The sequence below is a fragment of the Rana temporaria genome, chromosome 12 (assembly GCF_905171775.1).
Source record: "Rana temporaria chromosome 12, aRanTem1.1, whole genome shotgun sequence".
Taxonomy (NCBI): domain Eukaryota; kingdom Metazoa; phylum Chordata; class Amphibia; order Anura; family Ranidae; genus Rana; species Rana temporaria.
In genome coordinates, this window is record NC_053500.1 from 17,757,483 (window position 1) to 17,777,769 (window position 20,287).

Below are 20,287 nucleotides of genomic sequence, written 5' to 3' on the forward strand. Positions count from 1 at the left end.
ATGTAATGTAAGGGGTGCAGGGTGCTGTGTAATTTAAAGGGGTCCAGAGATGCAGGGTGCTGTGTAATGTAAAGGGGTCCAGAGATGCAGGGTGCTGTGTAATGTAAAGGGGTCCAGAGATGCAGGGTGCTGTGTAATGTAAAGGGGTCCAGTGATGCAGGGTGCTGTGTAATGTAAAGGGATCCAGTGGTGCAGGGTGCTGTGTAATGTAAAGGGGTCCAGAGATGCAGGGTGCTATGTAATGTAAAGGGGTCCAGTGGTGCAGGGTGCTGTGTAATGTAAAGGGGTCAAGAGATGCAGGGTGTTATGTAATGTAATGGGTGCAGGGTGCTGTGTAATGTAAAGGGGTCCAGTGGTGCAGGGTGCTGTGTAATGTAAAGGGGTCTAGAGATGCAGGGTGCTATGTAATGTAAGGGGTGCAGGGTGCTGTGTAATGTAAAGGGGTCCAGAGATGCAGGGTGCTGTGTAATGTAAAGGGGTCCAGAGATGCAGGGTGCTGTGTAATGTAAAGGGGTCCAGAGGTGCAGTTGTGGAGAGGGGGTTATACAGTAGTGACAAAGAGATATTTAAGGATACAGAGGAATGCAGGGGGCACAGTGGGGTGTTTTTTACATTTTACTGTAGGGGGGTGCTAGATATAGGATCCGCCCCGGGTGCCAAATGCTCTAGGTACGCCCCTGGTGTGGAAGTAGGAGGTAAATGTGTTGCACAACGCCAATGGGGACATTGCTGTGCTGATGGGGACACTGCTGATGGGAGAGCCGGTGGAAAGACAGAACCCCATATGGTTTAAGCTTCATTTGGTATACTGCTGGGTCTGGCTTCTCCTGCTGCAGAACTAAGCTATTTATATTTGCACTCATATTAAAGGCCCAAGTTTATTTTAAATGTCTTTGTGTTGTTTTGCTAAAGTTTTTTTTTTCTCTTTTGTTCTCAGTCATATCATGCTGATTACAAAAAGATCCATGTAAAAGATATACATTTAATACATAACTGATTTTTTTTTCCGGCCCCCGAATACTTGTAAAATCTACATGTGGCCCTCGTGTTGAAAAGTTTGGAGACCCCTAATCTAAACCATAAGACGGTATGATACCAGTATTGCAATGGTGTCTATTTCTATTTATGTGTTAATGAATGACATATTTGTCTACGGTACACTTTTCCTTTCTCAATAAATATAAGATTGAATTAAAAACAGGGGTTTAGTTCACACGCATTTGCAAATGCATGCTTAAGCCACAGAGCCTCGTCACGGCACCCTGGTATCTGTGGTTCCTTTCACACTGAGGTGCTTTGCAGGCGCTATAATGCTTAAAATAGCGACTGCAAAGCGCCCTGAAAGAGCCGCTGCTGTCTCTCCAATGTAAAAGCCCAGAGGGCTTTCACACTGCAGTGGTGCGCTGGCAGGAAGGTAAAAAAAAGTCCTGCTAGCAGCATCTTTGGAGCAGTGAAGGAGCGGTGTGTATACAGCTCCTCCACCACTCCTGCCTATTGAAAAGAATGGGCTGCAGCGGCGCTTTGCGGGTGGCTAACGGCTGAATAGCGCCGTGAAATTGACGGTAAAGCGTAGCTAAAAATAGCAGCGCTTTACCGCTGACGCACCCACCAGTGTGAAAGTGGTTTATGGTTAGAGTTAGGGAATAGGGTGCTGGGGTCAGGTTTGGAGTTAGAGTTAACCTAACTAGACATGTGCAATTATGTCCGAATATAAATTTGGACAATTTTTTTATAATTCAGAGATTCGTTGAAATGTGTTACTTTTTGTTACGTTTATTCCTTCTCTAGAAAATTCCAAATTTTTATTTTGTGTGAAGACTAGCGGGTTGTCAAGGAGTGGGACGGGAAGCCGGCCGCCGCGTCCTTTACAACAGATGACTCATCAGCTCTCAGCACGTTTCCCCGGTGACAGCTGAAATGTGAACAAAAGAATGCTGGCAATAGAAAAAAACAGCGTGGGGGTCTACCATTACAGGCACTTCAGCCATTTGTTTTGTAAATGGCACGGGTCCCCTCAAAAGTCACACCAGACCCTTATCCGAGCTTACAGCCCAGTAGGTCAGGAAAGGGGAGCCTCCTTGATAAAGGGGCTTCCAGATTCTAATTAGTCACCACCAGGCCAGGGTTGTAGAGCAGTGGCCATTGTCCCCATAAAAATGGGGGTAAGGTGCTTTGGGGGAGCTCCCTACCCCAAAGCATCCCCCTATGTTGAAGGCATGTGGCCTTCTATAGTTCAGGCCGCATGCTCAGATAAGGGTCTGGTGTGAAATTTGGGGGGACCCCATGCCATTTTTTTTTATTGCAGGCATTCTTTTGTTTACATTTCAGCTGTCAAACATGCTGACAGCTGATCAGTCATCGGTTGTTAATAACGTGGCGGCCGGCTTCCCGCCCCACTCCTTAACAACCACAACCAGCTACTCTTAACACAGAATTTGTTAGAAAATGAATAAACTAAACTAAACAACACATCTAAATTAGTAATATGACGAATCTATCCGATACAAAGCTAAACAAATGTATCGGTTCTGTACATGTCTACCCTAATCCAAACCTTAACCCTAACCCATGGCCCTAACTTTAACCCAAACTTTAATCCCTAACTCTAACCCTTAATCCTAACCCTCCAGGACGATCGAATACTTCCTGAATCAGCTATCTATGGTTCTGATTCAGAGGAAGGCGAAAAACCCTATTAACCTCCCTGGCGGTATGATTCTTTCAGAAAAAACATGCTGAAAGCGGTACCATTATTTGCAAGGAAATTTGGCGTTTTATATTGTAGGTCTGTAATTTTTAGAAATAACTCACTTAAATCTGACCAAACAAGATTCTAATAGGCATCCCGGGTATGACATTTTTTTAAAAACAAAATTATAAATTATAATATAATAAATAATTATAAATAATTATAACAAATAATAATATAATTATAATAAAAATTATTCAATAATGTAATCAAATTAAAATCACTGAAATTTGCTCAGTTGCAGAATTGTTGCTGTCATTATTTTTTTTTTTTATGACGAATTTCCCCACAAATCTCTATCGCACAATTCTGCAAGTGATTATAATTTATTATCGCTGTTTTTTAGCTGATCTAAAACTATTTTTGACATAAAGGGACACTTTTGGTTGCTATGGACAATCTACAGTTTGCAGGGAGAAAGAAACGTTTTTATTATATAAAATGACATGCATGACACAGGACAGACCACTAGGGACAGGGGGGGTGTGTTTTTTTTACATACAGTACTGTAATCTATAAGATTACAGTATACTGTATGTAAGGTGTTTGTTTACGTTTTTGAATTTGGCGCCGTTCTCCGTCCCCGTGCGTCGTAACGTCGCAGGGAACGGAGATCGGCGTCACACGGAGGCACTATGTGAATCGAGCGAGGTCCCGCTCGCTCACACAGCGCGGTGGCATCGCTGGATCCAGGGACAAGGTAAGTAAAAAGTGCCTGTGGATCTAGCGAGGCGAGCCCAAGTCTGACTCGGGGTTACCAATCGTAGCAGGAAAATCTAACCCCGAGTCAGTCTCGGGAACACCGCCAGGCAGGTTAAAGCATGGTCTAATGTGCTCCAATAGGGAAAAAATTCCTTCCTGACCCCCTGGAAGGCTGGTGCCCAACATGAGGCCCAACATGAGGCTTTAAAGTTGGACCCACCATGCTCCAGATCTCGGTGAAGGACATAATCCTCACCCATGGCCCTAACCCATGACCCTAGGGCCTAACTTTAACCCAAACCCTAATTCCAAACTCTAACCCTTAATCCTAACCCTCCAGGACGATCGGATACTCCCTGAATCAGCTATCTATGGTTCTGATTCAGAGGAAGGCGAAAAACCCTATTAAAGCATGGTCTAATGTGCTCCAATAGGGAAAAAATTCCTTCCTGACCCCCTTAAAGGCCGGTACCCAAAAAAAGGGCCCAACATGAGGCTCAAAGTGGGACCCACCATGCTCCAGATCTCAGTGCAGAACATGATTCCCATCACGCCATGTCCCCACAATAAGAATGTTCCCTTCCAAGACAGTCTCCTGCAATCCACAAATTCCTCTCCCAGCTGTGTTATGGTTAGAGTTAGGGTTAGGGAATAGGGTGCTGGAGTCAGGGTTGGAGTTAGGGTTAACCTAACTAGACATGTGCAATTATGTCCAAATATAAATTTGGACCAATATTCTTATTATTCAGAGATTCGTGGAAATGTGTTAAGTTTTGTTATGTTTATTCCTTCTCTAACAAATTCCGAATTTTTTAAATAATTCCAGTTTTGTGTGAAGAATAGCTGGTTGTTAAGGAGTGGGACAGGAAGCCGGCCGCCGCGTCCCTAACAATCAATGACTCATCAGCTATCAGCACATTTCCCCGGTGACAGCTGAAATGTAAACAAAAGAATGCTGGCAATAGAAAAAAACAGCGTGGGGGTCTATCCCCCTATCCATTCCAGGCCCTTCAGCCAAATGGATTTCTTTTAAATGGCACAGGGTCCCCTCAAAAGTCATACCAGACCCTTATCCGAGCTTACAGCACAGTAGGTCAGGAAAGGGGAGGATGGGCGAATGCCCCTCTGCTTTTGAACTAGAGCAGGCCACATGACCTAAACATGGGGGTGTGCTTTGGGGCAGAGGGGCTCCCCCTTCCCCAAAAGCACCTAGTCCTCATGTTGATGGAGACAATGGCCTCTTCTCCACAATCCTGACCTGGTGGTTGTGGGGGTGCGGGGGGTGACTTATCAGAATCTGGAAGCCCCCTTTAACAAGGGTCCCCATCCCCCAGATCCCTCCCCCCCATATGAATGAATATGGGGTCTATAGAACCCCATAATCGTTCACATAAGGAGTGGCGGGAATCTGGAGGCCTCCTTGGTAAAGGGCTTTCCAGATTCTGATTAGTTACCCCCGCACCACCACAACCACCGGGCCAGGGTTGTAGGGAAGTGACCATTGTCCCCATAAAAATGGGGTCAAGGTGCTTTGGGGGGAGCCCCCCTGCCCCAAAGCATCCCCCTATGTTAAAGGCACGTGGCCTGCTATATATATATATAGTTCAGGAGCAGGGGGCACTCACCCATCCCCCCCTTTCCTGGCCTGCTGGGCCGCATGCTCAGATAAGGGTCTGGTGTGATCTTTGGGGGGACACCATGCCATTAAAAAAAAAAATTAAAAAAATTGTATTTTTTATTGCCGGCATTCTTTTGTTTACATTTCAGCTGTTAAACGTGCTAACAGCTGATGAGTCATTGGGTGTTAAGAACGCGGCGGCCGGCTTCCCGTCCCACTCCTTAACAACCAGCTACTCTTCACACAGATTTCGGATTGTTACGAAAATGTTTAAATTTGTTAGATAATGAGTAAACTAAACTAAACTAAACAACAAAAATAAATGAGTAATATGACGAATCTATCCGATACAAAGCTAAACAAATGTATCGGTTCTGCACGTGTCTACCCTAATCCAAACCTTAACCCATGGCCCTAACCTTAATGCTCAACTTTAACCCAAACTTTAATCCCTAACTCTAACCCTTAATCCTAACCCTCCAGGGCGATCAAATACTTCCTGAATCAGCTATCTATGGTTCTGATTCAGAGGAAGGCAAAACAAACTATTAAAGCATGGTCTAATGTACTCAAATAGGGAAAAAATTCCTTCCTGACCCCCTTGAAAGCTGTTGTATCCCTAAACCTCCAACTCCTAGCCCAACACCTAACTCTAGCACCCTAAAATTAACCATAATCCCTAATACCAACTCCCTAAACCCCTAACCAACCCCAACTCCCTAACCCTTATCTTAACCTTTAACAGCAACCCTTGTCCTAACCTCTAACCCCAACCCCCTAATCGCAACCCCGTGACCCCCAACATTAACCCTAACCCCAACCCTAATCCCAACCCCGTGACCCCCAACATTAACCCTAACCCCAACCCCCTAATCCCAACCCCGTGACCCCCAACATTAACCCCAACCCTAATCTCAATCCCGTGACCCCCAACATTAACCCTAACCCCAACCCTAACCCCCCAATCCCAACCCCGTGACCCCCAACATTAACCCTAACCTCTAACCCCAAACCTTACCCCCTAATCCCAACCCCGTGACCCCCAACATTAACCCTAACCTCTAACCCCAACCCTAACCCCCTAATCCCAACCCAGTGTCCCCAACATTAACCCTGACCTCTAACCCCAACCCTAACCCCCTAATCCCAACCCAGTGTCCCCAACATTAACCCTAAACTCTAACCCCAACCCGTCCCACTCCTTAACAACCACAACCAGCTACTCTTAACACAGAATTTGTTAGAAAATGAATAAACTAAACTAAACAACACATCTAAATTAGTAATATGACGAATCTATCCGATACAAAGCTAAACAAATGTACCAGTTCTGCACGTGTCTACCCTAATCCAAACCTTAACCCATGGCTCTAACCTTAATGCTCAACTTTAACCCAAACTTTAATCCCTAACTCTAACCCTTAATCCTAACCCTCCAGGACGATCGAATACTTCCTGAATCAGCTATCTATGGTTCTGATTCAGAGAAAGGCAAAAAACCCTATTAAAGCATGGTCTAATGTACTCAAATAGGGAAAAATTCCTTCCTGACCCCCTTGAAAGCTGTTGTATCCCTAAACCTCCAACTCCTAGCCCAACACCTAACTCTAGCACCCTAAAATTAACCATAATCCCTAATACCAACTCCCTAAACCCCTAACCAACCCCAACTCCCTAACCCTTATCCTAACCTTTAACAGCAACCCTTGTCCTAAACTCTAACCCCAACCCCCTAATCCCAACCCCGTGACCCCCAACATTAACCCTAACCCCAACCCTAATCCCAACCCCCGTGACCCCCAACATTAACCCTAACCCTAACCCCCTAATCCCAACCCCGTGACCCCCAACATTAACCCCAACCCTAATCCCAACCCCGTGACCCTCAACATTAACCCTAACCCCAACCCCAACCCCCTAATCCCAACCCCGTGACCCCCAACATTAACCCTAACCCCAACCCTAATCCCAACCCCGTGACCCCCAACATTAACCCTAACCTCTAACCCCAAACCTAACCCCAACCCCATGACCCCCAACATTAACCCTAACCTCTAACCCCAACCCTAACCCCCTAATCCCAACCCAGTGTCCCCAACATTAACCCTAACCTCTAACCCCAACCCTAACCCCTAATCTCAACCCCGTGACCCCCAACATTAACCCTAACCTCTAACCCCAACCCCCTAATCCCAACCCAGTGTCCCCAACATTAACCCTAACCCCAACCCTAATCCCAACCCCGTGACCCCCAACATTAACCCTAACCCCCTAATCCCAACCCCGTGACCCCCAACATTAACCCCAACCCTAATCCCAACCCCGTGACCCCCAACATTAACCCTAACCCCAACCCTAACCCCCCAATCCCAACCCCGTGACCCCCAACATTAACCCTAACCTCTAACCCCAAACCTAACCCCCTAATGCCAACCCTGTGACCCCCAACATTAACCCTAACCTCTAACCCCAACCCTAACCCCCTAATCCCAACCCAGTGTCCCCAACATTAACCCTAACCTCTAACCCCAACCCTAACCCCCTAATCTCAACTCCGTGACCCCCAACATTAACCCTAACCTCTAACCCCAACCCTAACCCCCTAATCCCAACCCAGTGTCCCCAACATTAACCCTAAACTCTAACCCCAAACCTAACCCCCTAATGCCAACCCTGTGACCCCCAACATTAACCCTAACCTCTAACCCCAACCCTAACCCCCTAATCCCAACCCAGTGTCCCCAACATTAACCCTAACCTCTAACCCCAACCCTAACCCCCTAATCTCAACTCCGTGACCCCCAACATTAACCCTAACCTCTAACCCCAACCCTAACCCCCTAATCCCAACCCAGTGTCCCCAACATTAACCCTAAACTCTAACCCCAACCCGTCCCACTCCTTAACAACCACAACCAGCTACTCTTAACACAGAATGTGTTAGAAAATGAATAAACTAAACTAAACAACACATCTAAATTAGTAATATGACGAATCTATCCGATACAAAGCTAAACAAATGTATCGGTTCTGTACATGTCTACCCTAATCCAAACCTTAACCCTAACCCATGGCCCTAACTTTAACCCAAACTTTAATCCCTAACTCTAACCCTTAATCCTAACCCTCCAGGACGATCGAATACTTCCTGAATCAGCTATCTATGGCTCTGATTCAGAGGAAGGCGAAAAACCCTATTAAAGCATGGTCTAATGTGCTCCAATAGGGAAAAAATTCCTTCCTGACCCCCTGGAAGGCTGGTGCCCAACATGAGGCCCAAAATTAGGCTTTAAAGTTGGACCCACCATGCTCCAGATCTCGGTGAAGGACATAATCCTCACCCATGGCCCTAACCCATGACCCTAGGGCCTAACTTTAACCCAAACCCTAATTCCGAACTCTAACCCTTAATCCTAACCCTCCAGGACGATCGGATACTCCCTGAATCAGCTATCTATGGTTCTGATTCAGAGAAAGGCGAAAAACCCTATTAAAGCATGGTCTAATGTGCTCCAATAGGGAAAAAATTCCTTCCTGACCCCCTTAAAGGCCGGTACCCAAAATAAGGGCCCAACATGAGGCTCAAAGTGGGACCCACCATGCTCCAGATCTCAGTGCAGAACATGATTCCCATCACGCCATGTCCCCACAATAAGAATGTTCCCTTCCAAGACAGTCTCCTGCAATCCACAAATTCCTCTCCCAGCTGTGTTATGGTTAGAGTTAGGGTTAGGGAATAGGGTGCTGGAGTCAGGGTTGGAGTTAGGGTTAACCTAACTAGACATGTGCAATTATGTCCAAATATAAATTTGGACCAATATTTTTATTATTCAGAGATTCGTGGAAATGTGTTAAGTTTTGTTATGTTTATTCCTTCTCTAACAAATTCCGAATTTTTTAAATAATTCCAGTTTTGTGTGAAGAATAGCTGGTTGTTAAGGAGTGGGACAGGAAGCCGGCCGCCGCGTCCCTAACAATCAATGACTCATCAGCTATCAGCACATTTCCCCGGTGACAGCTGAAATGTAAACAAAAGAATGCTGGCAATAGAAAAAAACAGCGTGGGGGTCTATCCCCCTATCCATTCCAGGCCCTTCAGCCAAATGGATTTCTTTTAAATGGCACAGGGTCCCCTCAAAAGTCATACCAGACCCTTATCCGAGCTTACAGCACAGTAGGTCAGGAAAGGGGAGGATGGGCGAATGCCCCTCTGCTTTTGAACTAGAGCAGGCCACATGACCTAAACATGGGGGTGTGCTTTGGGGCAGAGGGGCTCCCCCTTCCCCAAAAGCACCTAGTCCTCATGTTGATGGAGACAATGGCCTCTTCTCCACAATCCTGACCTGGTGGTTGTGGGGGTGCGGGGGGGTGACTTATCAGAATCTGGAAGCCCCCTTTAACAAGGGTCCCCCATCCCCCAGATCCCTCCCCCCCCATATGAATGAATATGGGGTCTATAGCACCCCATAATCGTTCACATAAGGAGTGGCGGGAATCTGGAGGCCTCCTTGATAAAGGGGTTTCCAGATTCTGATAAGTTACCCCCGCACCACCACAACCACCGGGCCAGGGTTGTAGGGAAGTGGCCATTGTCCCCATAAAAATGGGGTCAAGGTGCTTTGGGGGGAGCCCCCCTGCCCCAAAGCATCCCCCTATGTTGAAGGCACGTGGCCTGCTATATATATAGATAGTTCAGGAGCAGGGGGCACTCGCCCATCCCCCCCTTTCCTGGCCTGCTGGGCCGCATGCTCAGATAAGGGTCTGGTGTGATCTTTGGGGGGACACCATGCCATTTAAAAATAAAATAAAATAAAATTGTATTTTTTATTGCCGGCATTCTTTTGTTTACATTTCAGCTGTTAAACGTGCTAACAGCTGATGAGTCATTGGGTGTTAAGAACGCGGCGGCCGGCTTCCCGTCCCACTCCTTAACAACCAGCTACTCTTCACACAGATTTCGGATTGTTACGAAAATGTTTAAATTTGTTAGATAATGAGTAAACTAAACTAAACTAAACAACAAAAATAAATGAGTAATATGACGAATCTATCCGATACAAAGCTAAACAAATGTATCGGTTCTGCACGTGTCTACCCTAATCCAAACCTTAACCCATGGCCCTAACCTTAATGCTCAACTTTAACCCAAACTTTAATCCCTAACTCTAACCCTTAATCCTAACCCTCCAGGGCGATCAAATACTTCCTGAATCAGCTATCTATGGTTCTGATTCAGAGGAAGGCAAAACAAACTATTAAAGCATGGTCTAATGTACTCAAATAGGGAAAAAAATCCTTCCTGACCCCTTTGAAAGCTGGTGTATCCCTAAACCCCTAACTCCTAGCCCAACACCTAACTCTAGCACCCTAAAATTAACCATAATCCCTAATGCCAACTCCCTAAACCCCTAACCAACCCCAACTCCCTAACCCTTATCTTAACCTTTAACAGCCACCCTTGTCCTAACCTCTAACCCCAACCCCCTAATCCCAACCCTGTGACCCCCAACATTAACCCTAACCCCAAACCTAATCCCAACCCCGTGACCCCCAACATTAACCCTAACCCCAACCCTAACCCCCCAATCCCAACCCTGTGACCCCCAACATTAACCCTAACCTCTAACCCCAAAACTAACCCCCTAATCCCAACCCAGTGTCCCCAACATTAACCCTAAACTCTAACCCCAACCCTAACCCCCTAATCCCAATGTGAGAGACATGACTGGGAGTGCAATAGTAAATCATAATCCATTCTTCTTTAGATTTTTGGACAGTCTCCTTTGGATTATCTCCGAGTTACGAGATTCAGCTTTCCTGAGGGAAAAAACAAAGAGAGAGATACAAATAAATCACACTATAGAAGGAAATCGTTTATAGAGCACATTTTGGCACACACTTTGGGATTATGATTGGGGGAAGAGGTGATAAGTGAGGGTTGAGTGTATCACACATACTGATCTACTCCATGGTTAGTATGACTTCCATATTATAGGAGACTCTCCATTGATATTGTGGATGAAGAATAAGAGGAGAGGACATGAGGACTATATTTCAGGAGAAGGTCATGTCAGGTCTATGGATGAAATGGGATTCAGTGTCATGGCGGACTCCTCATCTGATAGACTTTAGTGGGATGTGTAAAAGTGGGGGTTCCAGAGATGGAATGAGGGGGTGGAAGATATTGTCTGGGTGGGTTTTCTGTCATCTAATGGGGGGGGGGGGTTGTTGGAATGGGCCTTGGTACATCATGAGATCAGCAGGGTGACTTATCACCTTCTTCCCTTTACTATCTAAACACAAATGAGGTTTATAGACGGTTACTTACCTTTGGTGGGATACATGTCTAGTAATCGTTCTCTTCTGCTGGGGATTATGGGAGCAACAATGGCTGGCTGGTGGAGAAAAATAGATAAAAATGATTAAATACAGAAATTTCTACACATAATACTAATATAAAGACATCAGGTGGAGGGGACGTGGTGGCACTGTATAGAGTGGGACCTAGGAAATTTGATGTCTCCAACTATGGTTTAGACATGTGCAACTCGTTTAGTTCCAAATTCGTTAATTCGGAAATATGTTATTTTCGGATTTTCGAATAACCAATTATCGAATTTTTGAATATAGGAAAAAACGAAAACGAACACATTTTTCGGCAGTGCACATGTCTAATATGGTTGGAGCTGCAAACCTGGGACCCCAGTCATGAGCAGTCACCGATCTAACCACTCATTCATTATAGTGACCACCCTATTGTCCTTCATCCTTTAGAGTACTTACCTTTATTGTCTTCCGATATGAGGCCATTGATGACTTAGTCTTGTTTGTCGTCTTCGCGGCAGTTCCTTGGCTGGTCTCCTGCTTTATACTGATAAGAAAAGGAGATATGAGATTAGATGTCATTCTAGTACTTTATCCCAGCTGATCCCATTCCCAGTGATAAATATCTGAGCATGCATGATCTGCTCTCCTATCCATTTTTCCCTCCCCTTTAACCCTTTGTTTCCCCATACTTACCATTGGAGATTTCTGCGGAGACCCCCAATTGCTGGCTTCTTTGGTTCTGCAGGAGGCTTTGGGGTTGGCTGTCTGTTAAAGAAGAAAACAAAGTCAGTACAAGATTGAACAATCCAATAATAAATGTAATGATATAATGGGATGTTCTCATGTCCCCAGCGCTGTCGTGTCCAGGACACGCATGTGAGGAATACAATAAGAAACATCTTTCTATCATAGGAATATACTTACTGGTCGGAGCTTGGCTTCTGCAGTAGGAGGCGGCAGGCAGGGCACAGCAAATTATAGAGTTCGGTGGTCCTAGAGGATAAAACAGTTGGAGGTTATTTCATTGCTTTACTATAATGATACTAATAAATCTTTCTACTCAACACTACATCAGGGTCCCCCCTTACATCAGGGTTCCTCGTTACTTCAGAGTCCTCATCAGAGCCCCCCTTACATTAGGATCCCCATCAGAGCCCCTCTTATATCAGGGTCCCCTTCAGAGCCCCCCTTTACATCAGAGTCAGCATCAGAGCCCCCCCTTATATTAGGATCCCCATCAGAGCCCCTCTTATATCAGGGTCCCCTTCAGAGCCCCCCTTTACATCAGAGTCAGCATCAGAGCCCCCCATTATATTAGGATCCCCATCAGAGCCCCTCTTATATCAGGGTCCCCTTCAGAGCCCCCCTTTACATCAGAGTCAGCATCAGAGCCCCCCCCCTTATATTAGGATCCCCATCAGAGCCCCTCTTATATCAGGGTCCCCTTCAGAGCCCCCCTTTACATTAGGGTCCCCATCAGAGCCCCCCTTACACTAGGGTCCCAATCAGCACCCATCCTTACATAAGAGTCTCCATCAGAGTCCCTCCTTACATTCGGGTAGCTATCAGAGCCCCCCTATATCATGGTACCCTTTAAAGCCCCCTATAGTAGGGTCCCCATCAGAGCCCCCTTACATCAGGGTCCCATCAGAGTCCCCCTTACATCAGGATCCCCATCAGAGTCCTCCCTTACATCTGGGCCCATCAGAGTCCCCTAACATCAGGGTCCCCATCAGAGCCCCCCTTAGATCAGGGTTCCCATCAGAGCCCCCTTACATCAGGGTCCCCTTCAGAGCCCCCTTACATCAGGGCCCCCTCAGAACACCCCCTTACATCAGGGTCCCCATGAGCACGGTGGTGTCTAGGTACACACATGTGAAGAATACAATAGGATAGAATATACTTACTTGACAGGTAGTTTCTGGGGCAGTACGTGGCCGCAGCATTTACATGTGATATAAGAGACCGTCGTAGACCTAGAAGAGAAAACAATTGGTGGTTATTTCATTGCATTGTTATGATGATACAAATACATTTTTCTACAAATTTCTTCCATTGTAAAGTGTTTTCTGAATGTTGGTGCCGGAACATAACCTCAGTGGGGTAGATTCACAGACAAGATACGACGGCGTATCTCCAGATACGCCGTCGTATCTCTGAGTCTGGCCGGTCGTATCTATGCGCCTGATTCATAGAATCAGTTACGCATAGATTTCTATTAGATCCGACCGGCGTAAGTCTCTTACGCCGTCGGATCGTAACTGCATTTTTCCGCTGACCGCTAGGGGCGTGTATGCTGATTTACGAAATATGTAAATCAGCAAGATACGCGAATTCACGAACGTACGCCCGGCCGACGAAGTACATTTACGCCGTTTACGTTAGGCTTTTCCCGGCGTATAGTTACCCCTGCTATATGGTGGTGTACCAATGTTAAGTATGGCCGTTTTTTCCACGTCAAATTTTTTTTTTTTTACATCGTTCGCGTAATTCATCTGTGAATGGGGCTGGACGTCATTTACGTTCACGTCTAAACCAATGACGTCCTTGCGGCGTACTTTGGAGCAATGCACACTGGGAAATTCCACGGACGGCGCATGCGCCGTTCGGGAAAAATGTCAATCACGTCGGGTCAAGCCTAATTTACATAACACACGCCCACCTCTTCACTATTTGAATTAGGCGAGCTTACGCCGGCCTATTTACGCTACGCCGCCACAACTTTCTTTTAAGAATACGGCACTTGCCTGTAAAAGTTGCGGAGGCGTAATATAAATAGGATACGTTACGCCCGCACAAAGAAATGCCGAACAACGTGAATCTACCCCAGTGACTTTCCAGGATGCCCCTAAAATGATGGACCCAATAATCTATCAATATGAGTCTCCACCAGAAAGCCTGGCTCCCATCTGCCTTCTCTTCTGAAATTCAGACATAACATTCGATGTACACTTATAGCCAGATTCACGTAGGCGGGCGCAACGTTAGGCAGGCGTAGCGTATGGCATATACGCTACGCCGCCGTAAGTTAGAGAGGCAAGTGCTGTATTCACAAAGCACTTGCCTCCTAAGTTACGGCGGCGTAGTGTAAATGGGCCGGCCTAAGCGCGCCTAATTCCAATGCGGAACAGGGGGCGTGTTTTATGTAAATGACTGGTGACCCGACGTGATTGACGTTTTTAACAAACGGCGCATGCGCCGTCCGTGGACATATCCCAGTGTACATTGCTCCAAAGTACGCCGTGTCGATGTGAACGTAAATAACGCCAAGCCCGATTCGCGTACGACTTACGCAAACAACGTAAAAAGATAGGCCTGTTCCGACGTCCATACCTTGCATGGGATGCGCCACCTAGGCAGCAGCTTTATCATTACGCCGGCGTATCTCTAATGTAAACGGCGTAACTAATTGCGACGGGCGCACGTACGTTCGTGAATCGGCGTATCTAGTCATTTGCATATTCTACGCCGAACTCAACGGAAGCGCCACCTAGCGGCCAGCGTAAATATGCACCCTAAGATTCAACGGCATAGGAGACTTACGCCGCTCGTATCTTAGCCTAATTTAAGCGTATCTGGTTTCCAGAATACGCTTAAATTTACGACGGCGTAGATTCAGAGTTACGACGGCGTATCTACTGATACGCCGGCGTAAACCTATCTGAATCTAGCTAATACACTTCACCTAAATTGGGTTTATACCAAACCAAAAAAAGATGAAGCCATCTAGCCATTACTTACCCTCTGTCCATCGCCGAGTCATCTTCTGAGCTCTCCCTCCTCCTGGTGGCCAGGGCTCTGGGCTCCATGATGTTGTCGATCTGTAAATTAGAAGGCTCACACTTTTCTTTCAGAAGGGCCATCTCCGCATTCAGCTAAAAGATAAAACAGATGATTATAAAACAATACTTTATATAAAGAACAAATACAAAGCCATTCATACCCTCCAACTACTAAGGAACTAATACTAATATACTACTAATCCTAACACCCCATTATAACCCACTGTGCCAATCCTAAAACTACTAATCCGAACACCCCATTATATCATCCCACTGTGCCAATCCTAAAACTACTAATTCGAACACCCCATTATATCATCCCACTGTGCCAATCCTAAAACTACTAATCCTAACACCCCATTATAACCCACTGTGGCAATCCTAAAACTACTAATCTTAACACCCCATTATAACCCACTGTGGCAATCCTAAAACTACTAATCCGAACGCCCCATTATATCCCACTGCATGCAATCCTAAAACTACTAATCCGAACACCCCATTATATCCCACTGTGCCCAATCCTAAAACTACTAATCCTAAACACCCCATTATATGCCACTGCGTGCAATCCTAAAACTACTAATCCTAACACCCCATTATATCCCACTGTGCCCAATCCTAAAACTACTAATCCTAAACACCCCATTATATGCCACTGCGTGCAATCCTAAAACTACTAATCCTAACACCCCATTATATCCCACTGTGCGCAATCCTAAGACTACTAATCCTAACACCCCATTATATCCTACTGTGCCCAATCCTAGGACTACTAATCCTATCACCCCATTATATCCCACTGAATGTATACTGATGACTCTTACCTTTGCTAGGTCTGTTTTTAGAGCATTGCAGTCCTGGGCCATGGCATCGATCGTTTTCTGCAGGTTGTAAACCATCTTGGCTGGAAACAAAGAATATTGTTATTAGTTGATATTGTTCTACCGCTATAAGGAAAATAATCTATAATAATATATTGTGTATTGTAAATTGTGATGTACTGTATTGTGATGTATTGTAAATTGTGATGTAAATTGTGATGTATTGTATTGTGATGTATTGTATTGTGATGTATTGTATTGCGATGTATTGTGATGTATTGTATTGCGATGTATTGTATTGCGATGTATTGTATTGTGATGTATTGTATTGTGTATTGTATTGTATTGTGATGTATTGTATTATAATGTATGAATTTCCATGAGTCATTAGTTGCTGTTTCTGGAACAATCTAATGGCACTCACATATATGGAGCAATAAGAAGTCGTTTCCATGTGCAGTGTTTTATATTGCGGAGTATTATTACATACCTGTGGTTTCCTGCAGGGCGTTGTCCTCGGCCCGCACCTTCTCGGCCAGTGCCTTCTCATCATCCTGCGCCTTCTCATCCTGTGCCTTCATCTCTTTTACCTGGAAGGAGAAGAAGAAAATTTATGAAATCTCAAACCACTCCTTATAGATCTAAACAAACAATCTATTATATTTTTTTAAATTTCATGGGTCTGGATTGGATTATACGGATTATAGTATCTCTGGAGGTTGGGGAGGACAATTGGGTTGGATTTTGTTTTCTTCAATATATTTATTCTTTTTTGTTATTCACAATTTCTTTTACGTTCTAATGGTACTTTGTTTCAATGTGGAATGGAAGGGCAGGAAATGAACTAAATGTACCTTGTTGTTTTTGACTGTATGCCACAATGTAATAATTTTAATTGATGTTCATTACATTGTACTGATTAATTTTTTCTGAAAATAAACTTAAACTTGAATGAAATCTCAAACCATTTAGTACCTTAAAGTGTGTGATATGTAATGCAGATTAAGGAGGCCGGTGGCACACAGCATGATTTAACCCTTTTTCTGCCCCCTATGTAAGACTTACACTGGCAGTAGTACGGGCCTACATATCCCCCCTTCCCCTTTAGCCACATCTCAGCTTTCTGCTGGAAGTTAATAGGGTGACTACCATTCTCCCACCTGACCCCCCCCCCCCCGCCATGTATCCCAGGCTCTGCTGCTCTTCTAGCAGGCTTGGGGTGGTCATGGCGGGTGTTGGGGGGAGATCAATGAACTTCCAGTCACCCATCATCCCTCCGGTGAATGAACCCGCAAGTAACCAAATGTAAAAAATTTAATTTGTACAAAATTTTAGAAAAACACCATGTTTAAAGGCCCCCCATCCAGTCTTACAGTTTACACAGCTTTTCCACACAGCACAGACCTCCCTAGCAGGGGGGGATACCCACTGGTGTAGTTCAGTAGGACTCACAGGTCTTGTCCTTCCCCCAGACCAAACAATGATGAAGAAGCTGATGACTGGTGAGCTGCTCATAGCTCTGTCACTCTGTGACATAAATGACTGGCTCCATATGCTTCTCCTCCCTTCCCTAGTCTGAGCTATGCTGTACAGGGACTGATGCCAATTCTTAGACCCCTAAACCCTAAGGCTGTATTAATGAATTCAGATCTGCATTCACTTGTGTCTTTTATATCTGCATGGGGTTTGCATTTAGATATAATCTATGGCCCGGATTCACAGAGAGCGGGCGCACATTACACCGCCGTAGCGCAAATAATATACGCTACGCCGCCGCAGAGCAGAGAGGCAAGCATGGAATTCACAAAGCCAGTGCTCCCAAAACTGCGCTGGGTTTCGAAGGCGTAAGTCGGCGTAGGTGGAAGTGGGCGTGAGCCATGCAAATGAGGCGTGACCCCATGCAAATGATGGTCCGAGCGCCAGACAGATACGTATCACGAACTGCGCATGCGCCGGGGACGTGGACGCATCCCTCTGCGCATGCTCACAACCACGTCGAAACAACTGCCTAAACTACGCCGGATCAATGCCTACGGCGTGAACTTAACCTACGCCCAGCCACACACACGTCCAACGTAAACTCCGTAAAATACGCCGGCTTGTATTCCCTGGTGCAGACCTTTGCATGTCTGCTGCTGAGTTACACCTCCTTTATGGGGCTTAATTTTACGCCGGACGTACAACTTACGCACACATCGCGTAGCCTGCGTCGGGCGCACGTACGTTCGTGAATCGCCGTATTTTTCTCATTTGCATATTTGAATAGAAAATCAATGGGAGCGCCACATGCGCCAAGCCTAAATATGCGCCCACGCTACGCCAGTGTAGGCAAGTTACGTCGACGGGATGAAGCCTATTTTTAGGCGTATCTTAGTTTGTGGGTCTGGCGCACAGATACGACGGCGCACATTTGCACTTACGTGGCGTATCTTGATATACGTCGGCGTAAGTGCTTTGTGAATCCGGGCCTATGATTTTATCTCCAAGTTACAGAAATCAGACATCCTTAAAACTTTCCCATGTTCCTGCAATATCCCCTAAATATTCAATGATATCCCAGCGATACTTACCATTGCCTCTATCTTTTTGTTCATCTGTCCTTCCATCTCCTTCCTGTCCTGGTTCCATTTTACTTCCATCTCCTTCCTGTCCTGGTTCCATTTTACTTCCATGTCCTTCCTGTCCTGGTCCCATTTTACTTCCATCTCCTTCCTGTCCTGGTTCCATTTTACTTCCATCTCCTTCCTGTCCTGGTTCCATTTTACTTCCATCTCCTTCCTGTCCTGGTCCCATTTGTCTTCTCTCTTTTTCATATTGTCTTCCATCTCCTTTCTTTCCTTTTCCAGCTGGTCCTCAGTCTTCTTTAATTTCTTCTCCATCATCTTCAGTTTGCCATCCATCTCCTTGCGTTCGTTCCTTCCTTGGTCCTCGGCCTCTTTCAGTTTGTCTTCCATCTCCCTTAATTTTCTCTCCATCTCTTCTAAGACCTTCTTTCTTTGGTCCTCCATCTCCCGTTCTTGCTTCAGATGGCCCTCAATCTCATTCAGTTTTCCTTCCACCTTCTTACATTGGTCCTCTGTCTCCTTTAGGGCCTTGTTTTGTTGGACCTCCATCTCCTTGATATTATTTTCCATTTGGGCCTTAATCTCTTTCAATATCTCGTCTATCGCCATTCTTTCGTGGTTCCATTTTTCTTCCATCTCCATCCTTTCATTGTTGTATTTTTCATTCATCTTTTCTTCCATATTCTTCTGTTCGTCTTTCAGATGGACCTTTTGGTATTTCATCTCCTTTTCGCACATTTTGATTTGGCCCGTAATCTTCTTCAACATTTCCTCCATCTTCAAAAGACTCTCATCCATGTGCCTGCGGTTGTTGTCCACGTTAACACTGATTTCTGCCAATTTTTTCTCTATTGGCTTCTTGTCCTCATTCCATTTTTCGTCCAACCCCCACATTTTGTCTTTCATCGCCTTCAAATTCTTTGCAAGTTCCTTTCTCTCTTGGCTTTCGATCTTCAGTTTATCTTCCAACTCCTTCTTGTCTTTGCTACATTTCTCTTCTAGCTCCTTCCTCTCATTCCTCCAGGTTTTTTCTCTCTTTTCCATTCTGGACTCAATCGCCTTCTGTTCTTTGCGGAGTTGGCGTTCTATCTCGTCCAGTTTTTCTACCAACCTCTTTGTTGGTTCCCCCATGTCCTCTCTAGCAATTCTTAGTTGCTCCAGGACATCTATCAGTCTGCCATCCATATGTTTCATTTTCTTATCCATATAATGCCATTCGTTCTCCCTTTGTTCGTCGTTTGTCCGCCAATTATGCCTAATGTTCAATTGAAGGTATTCCAGTTCACCCTCTGTCTTCTTTTGATCAGTCCTCCTTTCCTCCTTCAATTCCGCCTCCAGGCTCAGCCTCTCCTTCTTCCATTGCTCTTCTCTTGCTGATACTTCCTGTAAATAAAACAAATAGGAAACATAAGTTCAGATCCTTCTTTTATAAAACACAGACATGAGTTACAACTTTCATAAAACTATTCTGGATGTTCTGCTGAACGATAGACTTCAATCTTTCCTGAGTATCAACCCCCCAACCATGGACGAGTGCCAAGTTTAGAAGAATTTAAAGGGGTTGTAAAGGTAAAATAAATTCTCTAAATAGCTTCCTTTTACCTTAGTGCAGTCCTCCTTCACTTACCTCATCCTTCCATTTTGCTTTTAAATGTCCTTATTTCTTCTGAGAAATCCTCACTTCCTGTTCTTCTGTCTGTAACTCAACACAGTAATGCAAG

General features: G+C 45.3%; 2 protein-coding genes across 2 annotated transcripts in view; both read right to left on the reverse strand.

The window, feature by feature from the left end:
- Window positions 1-10,798: 10,798 nt before the first annotated feature.
- On the reverse strand, window positions 10,799-19,908 carry LOC120919537 (golgin subfamily A member 6-like protein 22). The gene is made up of 10 exons (XM_040331739.1): window positions 18,573-19,908; window positions 16,493-16,592; window positions 16,006-16,085; window positions 15,138-15,271; window positions 13,304-13,372; window positions 12,321-12,389; window positions 12,090-12,161; window positions 11,853-11,940; window positions 11,398-11,464; window positions 10,799-10,886 (listed from the first exon to the last, which is right to left on the reverse strand). Exons 1-10 carry the CDS (start codon window positions 19,770-19,772, stop codon window positions 10,858-10,860), a joined length of 1,908 nt encoding a protein of 635 aa, XP_040187673.1. The 5' UTR covers window positions 19,773-19,908; the 3' UTR covers window positions 10,799-10,857.
- Window positions 19,802-20,287, reverse strand: part of LOC120919538 (opioid growth factor receptor-like) — a 36,503-nt gene continuing 36,017 nt past the window's right edge. The window contains exon 9 of the mRNA XM_040331742.1: window positions 19,802-19,949. Coding sequence (XP_040187676.1) covers window positions 19,907-19,949 — 43 coding nt within the window. The 3' untranslated portion in view covers window positions 19,802-19,906. The remainder of the gene's footprint in view (window positions 19,950-20,287) is intronic.